Genomic DNA, 14,647 nt, shown 5'->3' with positions numbered 1-14,647 from the left:
GACCCAAACAACTCCGAGTCTGTCCAAAAAATCACAGCTATCTTTGGTCACTCCTAAAAAATTACAACAGCAAGGAAAGGACAATAACAAGAAGAGGCAGCTGTCCACGTCCAGCCCTTCTTCAATAATCGAGAAGCCACTACAGAAAAAGACAGCCCGGGAGGACGTCTGGAATACAGTGGACCGAAATAGGAAGAATAAGGAAGAAGAGCATGAAACAGCGGCTCCCCCTAATAAAGCTCAAAACCAGCCAAGTAAGGGTGCCTCTAAGAAACCGAGGAGAAAGAAGACAAGAACTGAGGCTGTTCTTGACCAACCAGTAGACGGCAAAACTTATGCCGATATCCTAAAGGAAATCAAGGCCAAGATAAGCCCTGTCGAGACGGGCGTAGACATAAAGTCTATTAAAAAGACGAAACACGGAGGCGTTCTCCTTGAAATGGCTCGAAAGACCGAAGACAGCAAGGCTTTCACCGATGCAGTAAGGTCAGCCACTGCAAACATCTGCACGGTCAAGACGCTAAAACCAACAACAACGATCGAGATCCTCGACTTGGACGAAATCTCTACTGAGAGCGAAGTCCGTGAAGCACTCAAACGTGAATTTACTGACAGCCTGGAGGTCGAAAGGGTAAATTTGACAAAACCACGAGGAAATCGGGCAGCCTTCTGCGAAGTAGACGAGGCCAGTGCAATTAAGATCGCAGCCTATGCGCAGCGTCTTTTGAAGGAAAAAATCGCAGAAAGAGACTAGTAACTAGGAGCAACCGTCGTGAGACGCAACACGGATTGGATTGAAGTGTTATGTCCAAAAAATAAGATCTTAAACTGCGGTAGCTGGATTAACGGAGGTTCGGATAACAGATGAATTTCCCTAACGAAAGAATCGTTAAGTTTATATTTTATGGGTTCGTGAAGGTGAAAAACCCGGAGAGGGCCCCTTGAATATGACAATCGACCTCGGAAATAATAAAATATCCTCCACTTACTATTGCGAATCCTAATTCCAACGATGATTCGGCCTTTGATTGGACGTTGTACCTTTGAGTTCCGCTGCTTGGCTTCTCGCTTCCTCCTGCTGACTGGTGATTGAAGGTTGAAGGTTCTTAACTTAAGAATGATGATATACTTCAATTCGGGTTTTTAGTTTATATATTCTGTTTAACTGGCCCTATGGGCAAACACGTCTTAACTTACACTATTCACTTATTAACTAATAACAATATAAAAACAAAGGTTGAAAGTTAATATGAGTTCGTAACCGGAGTAACGACTCCGGCAAACAAAGTTCACCGATTATAAATTTACAGAAGAAGAAAATAATAATTTGAGAGTGGAACCAGGTCACTGGAACTGTGGGAATCTCGATTATCGTCAAAACGAATCGTGGCTCGAAGAATCGCTATCACAGAACTCAGAAATACCGTTAAGGAAATCGAAATGAATAATTCGAGAAAAGATGACTAATTAATTTAATAATTAAAGTCTGCCTATTCGCTCCGAGGCCAACCGAGCGCAACGCCGCCCGTGGTCATATTTAACACTGTATGACGATCATTTAAGTAAACAAGCAATTAGCAAATGAGTGAAAAAATTTGATTTTTAAATTATCAAAGATTTTTCGTGAAAAAAAAAATTATTTTTAACAAGTACTATATTAGTATAATTAAAAAAAAATTTAATCGCCTAACAAAAATAATAATTTAATTGCTTAATTAAATGTTTTGTATCATTTAACCTCTGATGATGATACGTATTTCACGAACAGGATTTAAAAATGTTACTCACTCCATAGAATTTAATCCTCAAAAAATAATTAATGGAAAAAAATTAGCTGAAACAAATGTCAAAAGGGTAGAAGAGAGTAGTGACCCTAATTTTTCAACAATAATAACAGCTAGTGTTATAAGACAAACAAGTGTCACCAGTCCTCCATATAAAGTAAAATTGGAGGTAAGTCAGTTACATATATACTTTTTAAGTATTCATTTTATTTACTCGCTTTAATAATTTGATGTATCATATATTTTAATGACATTGAAATTAGCAGGCACTTGACAATTTTTTTATTTTTTTATCAAAATAAACTAGGCCTAGAAAAATATTTAAAAAAATTGCGTTTACAATTTTTTAGAGTTTTTAAAGATTGAATTTAAAAAAAAATTTTTCTACTATAATTTATTTGTTAAAAAAATTCTAAAAATTATCATATGTCTCTTAGTTTCAATACCATTATATTTTATACTTTCAGAGTAGTTAACAATTAATTTTTATTTCTTTTAGCTTGACAACAACAGACATGTCATTGACAGATCATGTACTTGTGTATCTCAAGCTGCTGCCAAGTGTAAGCATATTTATGCAGTTATTCATTATATAAATAATGACAGAAGTGAATCAAAAACATCCGAAGAACAAGGCTGGGGGAAGCCTTCAGATGCTCAGCTGGGAAAAGAAATGTATTCGAAGCCTCTTGCAATTACTGATGATTTTCCAACAACTAGAGAATATGGACCTGTTTATAAAGTTAAATGATATAAGTTAAGTGATATTTCGGAGATAAACTGCCCGTTTCGAACTATTTTGAAATATGAAAATGAAACTGTGATTCAAACAGCTGCTAGAATTTTCGTCACCGACTTATGTGATTCGGCCATTAAAATAATAGCTGAGAGAAAAAGTGAAGGGTTGATTAAAAATCTACTTGACATTTCCAGACAGAGCAAGTATTATTCGTATGATATTATATTTTCTGATAGTAAACAGTATGATTATTACAATCAAAATATTAAGTTGTATAATCATGAAATTGCTAAGTTGTGTCTGAGCACAATAAACCAAAGTGAGAACCCAGAGTGGTTTTCAGCTCGTCATATCCGATTAAGTGCTTCCTCAAAAGCACATAGCATTAAAACTATGAAAAAAAAGAGCTCTCAAACTTTGGCTTATGATTTGATTAATCCGAAGTCAAATTCCAATCCAACAAAGTCAATGGAATATGGTTTAAAAAATGAACAAAAAGCGATAGATGAATATTCGTTTAAACTTTCTGTTGATGTGATACCAGTTGGTTTGTTAGTAAAGCCATTGCAATCTTGGTTATGCGCTAGTTTAGATGGTTTAGTTGTTAAAAATAACGAAATCATAAAAATTTTAGAAATTAAGTGCCCTTCAACATGCGCATCGAAACCAATCTTTGATGAAAAAACTAGAAAATTTAATGTTGGCTACTTATGTATGGATAATGGACAAGGGTATTTAAAAACAAGCAATGTTTATTACACTCAATGCCAAGTATTAATGTATGTATCTGGTTTAAACATCTGTGATTTTTACGTTTGGTCACCAAAGGGTAGTTATTTAATTAGTATAATTAGAGATGAAATTTTTTTGAAAAAGTTGATTCCTATGATGAAATACTTTTATTTCATGTACTATTTAAAACAATTAGTCAACAATGATCAAGAGAATGCTGCATCATAGATTAGAACTTTCTACTTAAAATTTATTACTTACAAATATTATTATCAAGACTGATAGATTAAGTTTTGCTGCAATTAAAAGATAACTAAGTTTGTACTTAAAAATATTCATATTTATTAATATAAATGAAAATAATATTAATACAAAGAGTTTATTAAAACAGAGTAAATACAGTAAAATGCATGTGTTAAGAATTTAAAAAATACAAACATTCAATAAAATGTTTAAAAATATGAAAGACTCACTATTATTTATTTAACATCTTTAAGTATTGGTGATTGTAGATTTACTAAAACACAGCACATGAATATAATTGCATCACAATAAGGCAACATCTCGATAGTAAACTTATCAACTATTTTGTAAGTACGGATTCTTTGTATCACTCTCTCGATATGAATTCTAACACTTGCGACTTTATAAGTTTCTTCTACCTGTTCTTCAGAAAACGTGTCATGCAAAAACGGTGGCATTATAATTAGAACTCCTCTTCCGCTTTCATCTAGTTGTGTTTTAACTTGAGGAAACCCTTTGTCTGCAAGCACTTGATCTCCAGTTTCAAGTAGATCTAGGAATCCACACATACTCGTTATTTGACAATCTGTTGCTCTACCACCATAACTGCGTGATACATATGAAATGTATCCTGATGGTGTACAGCAAACAAGAATTTTGATTCTAAATCCTTTTTTGTAATTTGAATAAAATTTAACTCGATGCTCAATTTTGGAGGGTTGTTCTACATGAAATTCAGTACAATCGATGATAGCTCTACAATCTTTGTATGATTTTTTAAATGCATCGGGCATACTTGCCTGTATTGTTTCTTTTGATGGCCAAATTAAAAACTCCTTACATGCACCAGCTAAGTACATTAAAGTATCATAAAACACCTTTGATATTGTTGTTCTATGAAGATTAAATAAAACAGCCATAGCAGTAAACGTGAGTCCACATCTCATTTTCATTAGAAAAATAAACAACTGATCTTCTAACGATATTTTTGTCCTGTCATCAACTTTTTTTCTCTTCATAATTTTTAACAAAAGTTGAAAGGTTTCAAGTTTAACGCCTCCAAGGTCATTAAGCTCTGAGGCCTCTTTTATTGAAGAATATCCATAAAATCCAGATCTGTTCGATGTGTGATTATTTGTGTTTGTGTCAATGTTATTGCTAGCATTTACTTGAATGACTGCTTCCGGGATCACAACTTTTTTCTGCTTAGGCTTGTTGATTTTTGGGCGATACACTTGAATTTCGACATCGCAAAAATCAGTTGAATAATATTTACACAGGTATGATTCGCCATCTTTTCTGCTGATATCTTGACCATCGTCATTGTTATCATCACTTAGAAAGTCAACTTGAGTTCCAGCATCGATCGAATCAATATTTTCAGCATTTTCAACGTTTTCAATTGTTTCATTGACTGGAAAACTACTCATAGAACACATTTTCTTCTTTTTAGGTTCTTCGAAGCTTTGAAAATTACTTTCTTTAGTGAGAGTTCGTTTTAACCTTCTTTGAAACCTACATTTTTAGAGAATTAAGAATAGCAAATAAATTTTACCAAATCATATGACCACACAAATATTTATAACAATTTTACCTATCAACAGCAGTTTTGGCATCAGTTTTTATTTTAGTTGAGTTTTTAAAAATTGTTGGGTTGTAACTCGGGCTTTCAGGGTGATCCGATTTTCTATCTCCAACAAAATGCATGCTGCAAATACGATTATGATGACGTGGTACCCAGGGTGCTCCATTTACCCTGTAATCATTATTTATTAATTAAAATTTTATGAGTAAACATTAACAAATAAACTTAAAATTCAACTACATTTGAAAAAATAATTTAAGTGAATTAATAATTAATTAATTATTATACTTACTCCCTTTTTTTTAATGCATCTAACCAAGCCTGACGTCTAACCACTTTAAAAGGGAACTGTGAATTATCCGTAGGAAAAGAATAAAATTTGTAATTAGAATTGACTGAAGTGTTATTACAATCATTTACTGAACAATTGTAATATGCTTTTTTCTTCACATTCATGATTTTTTTTTATAATTGCACTTTTTTTTTTTATAAAACAAATCACTTATTTACATATAACAGCACCAAAGAACTGTCATAATATTCGTCATACAGTGCGTAAAAGCGCCGCCTCTGGCGCTGGCCTCGATGGCCTCGGAGCGAATACGTGTCGGGGTATAGGACTCACCCGGGCTCTAAGGCAGAACTATTACCTTGTAAATGAGCTGTCGAATTATGGTGTTCGTGTCTTTTATCACCTCGGTTGCGATTCATTAAGTGGGGCTACTAATTAAACAATTGGTTCCTGCGATGAGGTGACAATGCGCGGTAATGTGTATTCTTCGGCCACGAGTAAGTTGTCGCGCAGTCCAGTCCCTAAATATGCAAGCGCTGCACTTTTTGGCAGGAATGGGAGGCCCTGTATTATAGACGGCACGCCGGATATAACAGCATCCCCCCCGAAAGGAAGGGTGCTAACAGCATCTTTTCTTTCGCGAACTCGGGCGTCTCATTTTGACAAAAAGTTCATGCTTGCTTACAATTTCGTTTAAATGATTTTGAATTACATAAATTTGGTTATTGAAATATTAAGTACGTGTTTACCCGTTACATGTATTAAAATTAATTTATAAGAATATAAATTTATTTCCTTGGTTTTACAATATAATGCTTAAGATATGGGATACATGATTACTTTATTTAAATTCAATTGGTTCAATAAGGTTATATAAGGTTATATCATCATGTTAGTATAAAAAAAAAAATTTATGCAATTTCATTAAGGAGAGAAAGAAAACAGGATTGGAGAAAAATTTGGGAATTGAAAATCGAAAATTTTTCTTTTCAGTAAGTTTTTTGAAAATTTGAGATATGAAAATCGAAAATTTTCGTTCTAATAAATTTGAAAATTTAAAATGTAAAAATTGAAAATTTTCGTTTTAATAAATGATGACAATTTGAGAGGTAAAACTCGAAAATTTTCGTTTTAATAAATTTTGATATCCTCTTTCTTTCTCAATGAACTAATTTTAAAATACTCAGAATACTAGTACGATTTCTCAAAATAACTATAAAGATATAAATATATATATATATATATATATATATATATATATATATATATATATACATATATATATATATATTGAAACACTAAATTTTACTTAATTTAAAAATTTAATTATTTAGACCATTAAATCTCGCGGATAAGAAATAATCGCCTAAACTTCTAAAAATTAGGATTCGCTGCTCTGGGATATTTCGCTCCCGTGAACCAATGAGTGTCTTTGTCTTTAGATGATTTTATTAGTTTAAGACAGAAGTTCTCACGCGTGCCAGTCAATTTATTTTAATTACTTACAAATTTTAACTGCAACGATGACCCTTCGTCTTTGATTGACCCTTTGGCAGGTTGTAGATAGATAGTCGTAGTAAATAAATAGGTGAATAGTGGTAGTTTAGTAATAGTGTATAGCGGTGATAACAATAAACTTAACTTTATTTCACCAAATCAACACTTTAAACAAGACTTATAATATTTCGGTAACGAAATATTTATGAAACAGAACACTTGTATTTAAGATTATAACTAATTTAGTAATCATACTAGTGAGCGTGGTGAGTAATCACCTGATGCGAAAAATAATAATTTTAATAGAAAATAATACAGAATATTAAATTAAATAATAAACTTTTAGATTAATTGAGATTTTGGTGAGTAGTCACCTAATAGCAGTAATAGTGGTAATAGTAGTAAAAATGACTAAGAAATATTTTGCGTGGTGGTTGACACCGGGAGATAGATCGAAGTGTCGATCATCGCTCAAGTTTTTAGGTTCGTAGCTGATTTTTCCCTCCTCGTGTCGTCTTGTGACGTCACGGGGCTACACATTAATTGAGCTAGTGTCGGTAACGAAAATTTTGGGTGGTAGTTCGCCAGGCTGATAACATCGGGGCATTTTGTAGTGTCTCAATCCCCCCTGCCAAGCCAAGACTACCCCGTCAATTTTTGAACCGAGCTAGCTCTTTGCAAGAGTCGGTGAGTCGTCACCGGGTATGGGGATAGTAGGATGATAGGAGTTAGTGGTGAGTGATCACCTAAGCAGGATGACTTGATGAGATACTAGGAAGAAAAGTTGATGAAAGGTTTGGTGAGTAGTCACCTGATAGTAGTATGGTTTGGTGAGTAGTCACCTAATAGTAGTGTGTGTTGGTGAGTAGTCACCTATAGTGGTATGATTGTTTTGGTGAGTAGTCACCTGATAGTGGTAAATGAGGAATTGGATAAGTGGATTGGTGAGTAATCACCTGGGAATTAGATGTGTGGATGGATTGGTGAGTCATCACCTAAAAAGAAATTTTAAAATATAAAGATAAAATTCTTAGCTGTGAAGTTGGTGAGTGATCACCTGTAAATAAATAGTTAATTAAATAGAAAGTTCCCTTGAGCAAATGGTCGAAACTTCGTTCTAGACTTCGATCTATTTAAGTTGTGCTAAGAAAAAATAAAATTATTATAATTGTTGCTTATTTTTTTTTTTTTGATTGGTCTGCAGCTGTAATTAAAACAAATTAAACTGGCAGATATAATATTAGATGATATAAATGATTTAGTGAATATTATAGTTTTATGATGAAATAGTATGATAAATGCTTAATATAAATTTTATAGTAGTAATAATTGTGTCATAGAAAAGTAATAATAATAGTATAATGATACAGTGATATTTTAAATAATGATATGAACGATGATACAGTAATATAAATAAATAATTAAGTGAATGATTAAATAGGGGTTTATCTTCACAGAGAACGTTGGTACGTCTCTTGGAAGTCTTCGATGTCCTCTTCGTTGTTATTTATCTCGATTCCGTTTTTGTATCCAGGCCAACGTCGGTTACTAGCCTGGCATTCTGGATCAAAAAGTTGAATTGGTACTCCACATCTTTGGTAGTGTCCTTGGAAGTTGTCCTTTTCCTCGTTTTCAGGTGGACGAAAACTAAATTCAGCGTGCTTCCAAGCTTGGTTGGCTGTATCCTTTCGAGTACTTGAGACATCGTATATTGGTGTTGTTTGTGTCTGATAATGCGGTGAAACGGGGATCCACCGCTCTCTTGGTCGCCTCTTTATTTATTTAAGGCGCCACTGGATTTTTCCCACAGTATCCAGAAACTGGCCCAGAACATGGAGTGAACACTCAGGGTCGTAAGAGATTGTCAGGAAGGAAACAGAAATTATAACAAGAGATTCATTTTTACAATCCATTTTATTTAACCAACCCTTAATACACAATAAAACCCCTTACAAAATATTAAAACAACTTAATCCCGACGATATCCTCTTATGGAGCGTCCTATCACGGTTTCTATCATAGTGTCTATTCCCGAACGGTACCCTCATATGGAGCGTCTATACCGCGGTTTCTATCTTACTACCGTTGTACCCCAAATCCGGCGTCTATACAACGGCTTCTAAGTGCGCCCAGGAAGCAGAGGAGGATACCATGAATCCCTAACAGGCTACTACTGCAATAATGTTTCTATTCCACCCACTCCTACAATATTTATTTAAAATACTCATGCCTATTACCCCCGACCAGAGGCGTCTATGCAAAGGACTATAGAATGTGCCCAGGAAGCAGAGGAGGATACCATGAATCCCTAGGCAACACTACAATACTTAATACTCACCCCCACCCACACTATTAATTAAATTTCCAAACACACTAAATATTTCCCCGGACTTTACAGATTAAAATTCTATATATTTATTTTCCAATTTAACTGTAAAATTAATTTCCCAAAGAATTAAATGAAATCCGATTTAATACCTAGATCCATTTATTCCATTCATTAATTTGCTAAATCCAGGAGTTCCTAACTTTGTTTCATAAATCTAATCCAATTCCAAATTTTCAAATTAAAATCATTAACTAATTTATTGCCCGTGGTCTTAATAACAACAATAAATATTTAATTACAAGAGTCTTCGTATCTTGAATTAATAGATTAAAAATCTAATGACAGGAGTCTTAATAATCTGCCAACAGATGTTGTTTTAAATCCGAGATTACAGTACATTCTTATTGAACTACTTAACCCTTGTCGAGATGAAATTTTTCGACTGAGAGAATTTAATTTTTTCAAAAGTTGGTTTTTGAGCTAACTGACGATTTTTAAGTTCCAATTTTGTAAATAGTAGTGTCTTGTTTTCCCTTGAAAATCACTGGAAGTGAATCGGCTTCTGGTTTGGACTAGGCTCCTTGTCATTTATCTGGATATTTTCCCAGTTTATGCATTTTGGGTTCGATTGAGTTAAGTCGTCGTTTGACGGCAACGACATCTCGTTCTACTTCACGTACAGAACTTGCCAGGTTGGTGAGTTGGCAATTCTTTAATGAGGAATGGCTTTGTACGAGTCTTTTCATGCCATTCTGGAGTCCTTGGATGTCCTGTGTATTCTTCTGGATTTGGATATGGACTTTCTTCATTGCTTTACAGATATCTTCAACCCATTCAGGTCGTTTATAAGTGAACCTGAAGTTTGGTTGAGGTAATGAAGTCAACTGGCTTCTGTCATGCGGCATGAGCTTTTTAAGTTTGGCTGCCACATTGTTATCTGATGGATCTGATACAGCTGCTATAGTCGTTGGAGCTGTAGAAGTTATACCAGGCTGTACCATTGTTGGTCTAGGAATTCTGCCAATGTTGAGCTGGGTGATGGATGTTGAAGCTTCTTCAGTATTGGTCGTTGTCGTTGTAGGGGTCGGTATTAATGATTTAGATGGTAATGAAAATGACTGTTTCTTAGAATTACAAGTGATTATGGGATCAGAAGGTAAAGTTTCTGATTTAACGCTTGTTATCGACGACAACTTCGAAGTACTCTCAGTTCTAGTCTGAAATGATGGTTGTCGTTTATTTTGACTTGATATTTTAGAGTTGTTTGAGTCATGTGTGCTGAGACTGTGTATGAGCATAAGGTCATTAGGTTCACTACCGGATTTGATTTTTAATTTGGGTGTTGAGCTAAGCATTTCTGACTCAGAGTCTGACTCATAGTCCATATACTCGTAATCTAATTCGTTTTGGTTAATATCAGGGATTTCTGAACTATTTTCTTCGCAGTTGTTAGAAACCGACCTAATTGGGACACTAGTTAAAGAAATAGGTGCCGTAAGGGTTTGGATCGCGGATATTTGAGCCTTAGTTGGTGTATTGGAGATCACCGGAGTAACTACTTGGTTTTCGGGATCCGGGTTTTTTGTAAAGGGTCGTAAACCAGCTCTTTTCCGTATCTCGTCTGTAGTTCGTGAACAACAGACTGCAGCAATATGTCCACTGCGTCCACAACGGCCGCACACGGTCTGTGAAGATAATTGGTTAAGTGTCTTTTGTAAATTTTCGAACATATCCTGCATCGCGGCTTGGAAATTAGTTATTGCGGATACAAGTACGTACGAGTGGTCATTTTTTAGAATTCTGTTACCTGAGTTAACTGGGTTTGAACTCGACAATGCAAAAAGCGTGGTCTTTTGGTCATTTTCCGATTTAATCATATTAGAATTCGGTAACTCCGATTTAGTAATGGCATTTAATTTCATTTGAGTTTTTAGGTTATAATCGGAATCCGTGTTAGATTTCGCTTCTTTGTTATTATGTGAGCGTTGACATGAATCTACTACTGGTTGCCAAGAACTAACGCGTTTATATAGTATTGAATAAGTGTCAATATGTTCTTCCGCAAATTTAAATAAAAATTTTGAATTAAATTTTTGAATAATAATCCTAACTTGTCGGTGTTCAGGCATGGGCTCGTCTAATTGAGCAAACGCGCTTTGCATTCGATTAATAAACGCGACTCCGAGTTCGTCATCGGCTTGTCGATAAGAATAGATTTCTTGTAAAAGAGTTTCATCCGATTGATAGGTCTGCCATACTTTAAAGTAAGTTTTAAAAATTGACCAATTAACAAATAATTGTTCATTTTGATAATACCAATCTAAAATATTACCCGTTAATGTTGAAGCGACAACCGGTCTAAAATTCTCTAAAGGAATATCATTGCTGACCATACGTTGTTCTAAAGTTTTAATAAATTTTTTGGCATCTAATTTAATAGATGAATCGCGTGGGGGAAAAAATATATTCCATGATTTTGCAGTCCGGCAAATGTCATTTGTCCGTAAGGGTGCAACTATACTCTGGTACATATAGGAGGGAGAAGCGCTTGGGACTATGCCTGGAATAGTATGTGTGTATTGTTGTGTCTGTGACGCAGGCACATGAGAAGAGACTATCGGTGCTGTGTAAGTATGCGTCACGTGGGGTACGGTAGTGTGAGACTGAACGTGTGTAGCCGGTATATGCTGAGGTACCAGCGGTACGAGTGGTGGGGCAGGCAGCGGCGCGTACGGTAAACGCGCAGCCCCACTAAGAGTTGGGTTCTGTGCTGTAAAGGAAGGAGGAATACTCAGAGGAGGAAAGCAAGGCGCGGGCGGCAGGGAGTGATTTGCTGCTGAAAAATTTGAACTTGGGAATAATTCCCGCGGCTGAAATGCATATGTCTCGTTAACGTGATTATTATGGTTATTTACAGTGTCGGACATCGTTCGAGCTAGGGTACTGGCAAAGGGTGGCATCAATTGGTGATATGCTACTTTCCAGGCGTAATTTTCAGCTCTTAACTGTCTAACTACTTCCTCAACTGTTTGAGTCGCGCTAGCTGTATTTTTGGGGTTTGAAGACTTATTTGCGTGATTGTCATTTGAATTGGCTGGGTCTTGTACCCTGCCTGCATCGTTGCCGTTCGTATTTGCGGGGTCAACTAACTGTTGTACTCCACTTACGTTATCGCGGACTAATTGGATAGGGTCGGTGTTATTGTAACCGGTGCTATTGTGCAGATCGTTGTGTGAGTTGTCCAGTTCAAGTAAATCTTCTGGTAGTTGTGGATAGAGAATTGTACTAGGGGCTTGAGTCGGGTTAAAATTTAATAAATTGTGGCTAGATATCACTGGATTAGGGTTTTGTGAGATCTGATTCGCATTACTGCTGACGGGTACCGAAAATCGATGTACTGGCGTACGAGGAAGCATTTTGGATAATTCGAATATTAAATTTTATTTAATTGTTTTCCGGGTGTATTAAGTTTTGATGACACACCTGACAAAGAATTTTCCTAATGATTATCTTTCTCGGTGACGTACTTAGAATTAATTTTATGATTCCAAATTTATTTAATGAGTATTCGATACTCGGTGTTATTAATTTAATCCCTAAATTTTAACGTTAAGTATAATAATATTAATATTATTATTATCGAAATTCGAACTGGAAAGCTAAATAAAATAAATTATTTTAACGGCGATATCTAATTTTAATAATAAAATATTTTCTACTAAATGTTTATTTTGAAAATAAAATCAAATAAGAGATTTAGTTTCGATAGTGAAATACTTTCTAATATTTATTTTAGATGAAAGGTTTAGTTCCGGCTCAACTGAACAAAAGATATTTTATGAAGAAATAAAAGAATTTATTTTATTTCCGAGTTTCAATACGTAGTATACGACAACCGATTTTTCTAAGAATATACACGTGAAATGACCTTGAGTTGTGTTTTACTTGAGTTCGAGTATGCCCTGAATAAAAAAAAGTATTGAGACAAAGAAAAAAGTATTGAAAAGTATTGGATTGACTAGAAAACCAATACTTTTCAATACTTTGTCTCAACTACACAATCGAAGATGCAACAGTGTTGATGGCTTATGACCCGGCACACAAAGTGTATTAGACAATAACCTTGTAAAAGATTTGAATACTGATAGAATTTAATACTGAAAAATGCTTTTTGACAAATTTTACTGAGAGTACTTCTCAGCTATGACATCAGCATAATTATCTTTACAATAATAGGATTATAATTTTACAATTTATAGTACAATAGGAATATTTTCAATTTATGATGCTTAAACTAAATGAATTAATATGAGAACGTGAGAAATTTTGTCAATTTGGAAAACTAATTTTTATAAATTGCACGATTTCATATAATTTCAAAAATTCTCACCTATTTAGATGAATTTGGTAATTTTTTTTTTTTTTTTTTTTTTTTTTTTAACAAAAATTTTTTTTATTAAATTTTAAGTAAATAGGAGTACTTTACTGTAAAGTATTATATAGGATTAATGAATTTTTAATTCTATAAAAGATGAATTTGTAAATTTCTAACTCTACAGGGAATAGACGACATTTATTTGAGAGCAGCGTCCCTGTTCGAGCGCCATTGAAACACTAAATTTTACTGAATTTAAAACTTTAATTATTTAGACCATTAAATCTCGCGGATAAGAAATAATCGCCTAAACTTCTAAAAAGTTTAGGGATTCGCTGCTCTAAGGGATATTCCGCTCCCAGTGAACCAATGAGTGTCTTGTCTTTTAAATGATTTTTTATTAGTTTGGGTTTGGGACAGAAGTTCTCCCGCGTGCCAGTTAATTTGTTTTACTTTACTTAAGCAAATTTTAACTGCAACGATGACCCTTCGTCTTTGATTGACAGAGATTGGCCGAAACTAGTTGTGGACTTATTAAATAGATGTTTGGCATTCTCAATAATAAATCGTGATTGGCGACAAAGATTATAAAAAGAAAACTTAACTTTATTTCACCAAATAAACACTTAGAATAGGATTTATAATATTTCGGTAACGTAAGGTTGACTAAATATTTGTCAAAATCGAACAAAACAGTTTAACTGTAAAAATTGCGATAAGTCCACGTTCATAGAACTCATCTCAATAACATTTGCACTCATTTATGCGGTCTTCTTTCGTAGAGTACAGTTGCACGATTATGGGAAGGACTACCAGAGGACAGTGCAATTCAGCAAGCTTGGAGGGTTTTCAAAAATAAAGTACGATTGATTTATTTAATTTAGATGTTTGATCATAAACTGTTGGCAAATGCTTCTATCCATTATTTTTATTAATCTTCAAACTTCGTTAACCTTCTTTATATAGCTTCTCTTTTAGTTTGAAGTTTCCTACCTGTCTCTTTAGTAACATCAAAGATTCTTAAAATTGTTGAGTTAATTCTTTATAAGGTGAGAATTTTTATATTAATTT

General features: G+C 34.2%; 1 protein-coding gene across 1 annotated transcript; it reads right to left on the bottom strand.

Annotated features, from left to right (window-relative positions):
• Positions 1-3,708: 3,708 nt before the first annotated feature.
• On the bottom strand, positions 3,709-6,219 carry LOC123275349. The gene is made up of 2 exons (XM_044743432.1): positions 5,093-6,219; positions 3,709-5,013 (listed from the first exon to the last, which is right to left on the bottom strand). The coding sequence occupies exons 1-2, from the start codon at positions 5,203-5,205 to the stop codon at positions 3,735-3,737; spliced, it is 1,392 nt and encodes a 463-aa protein (XP_044599367.1). The 5' UTR covers positions 5,206-6,219; the 3' UTR covers positions 3,709-3,734.
• Positions 6,220-14,647: the final 8,428 nt, after the last annotated feature.

This window comes from Cotesia glomerata, linkage group LG1, assembly GCF_020080835.1.
Source record: "Cotesia glomerata isolate CgM1 linkage group LG1, MPM_Cglom_v2.3, whole genome shotgun sequence".
NCBI classification, from domain to species: Eukaryota; Metazoa; Arthropoda; class Insecta; order Hymenoptera; family Braconidae; genus Cotesia; species Cotesia glomerata.
This window is presented reverse-complemented; position numbering and strand designations above follow the sequence as displayed.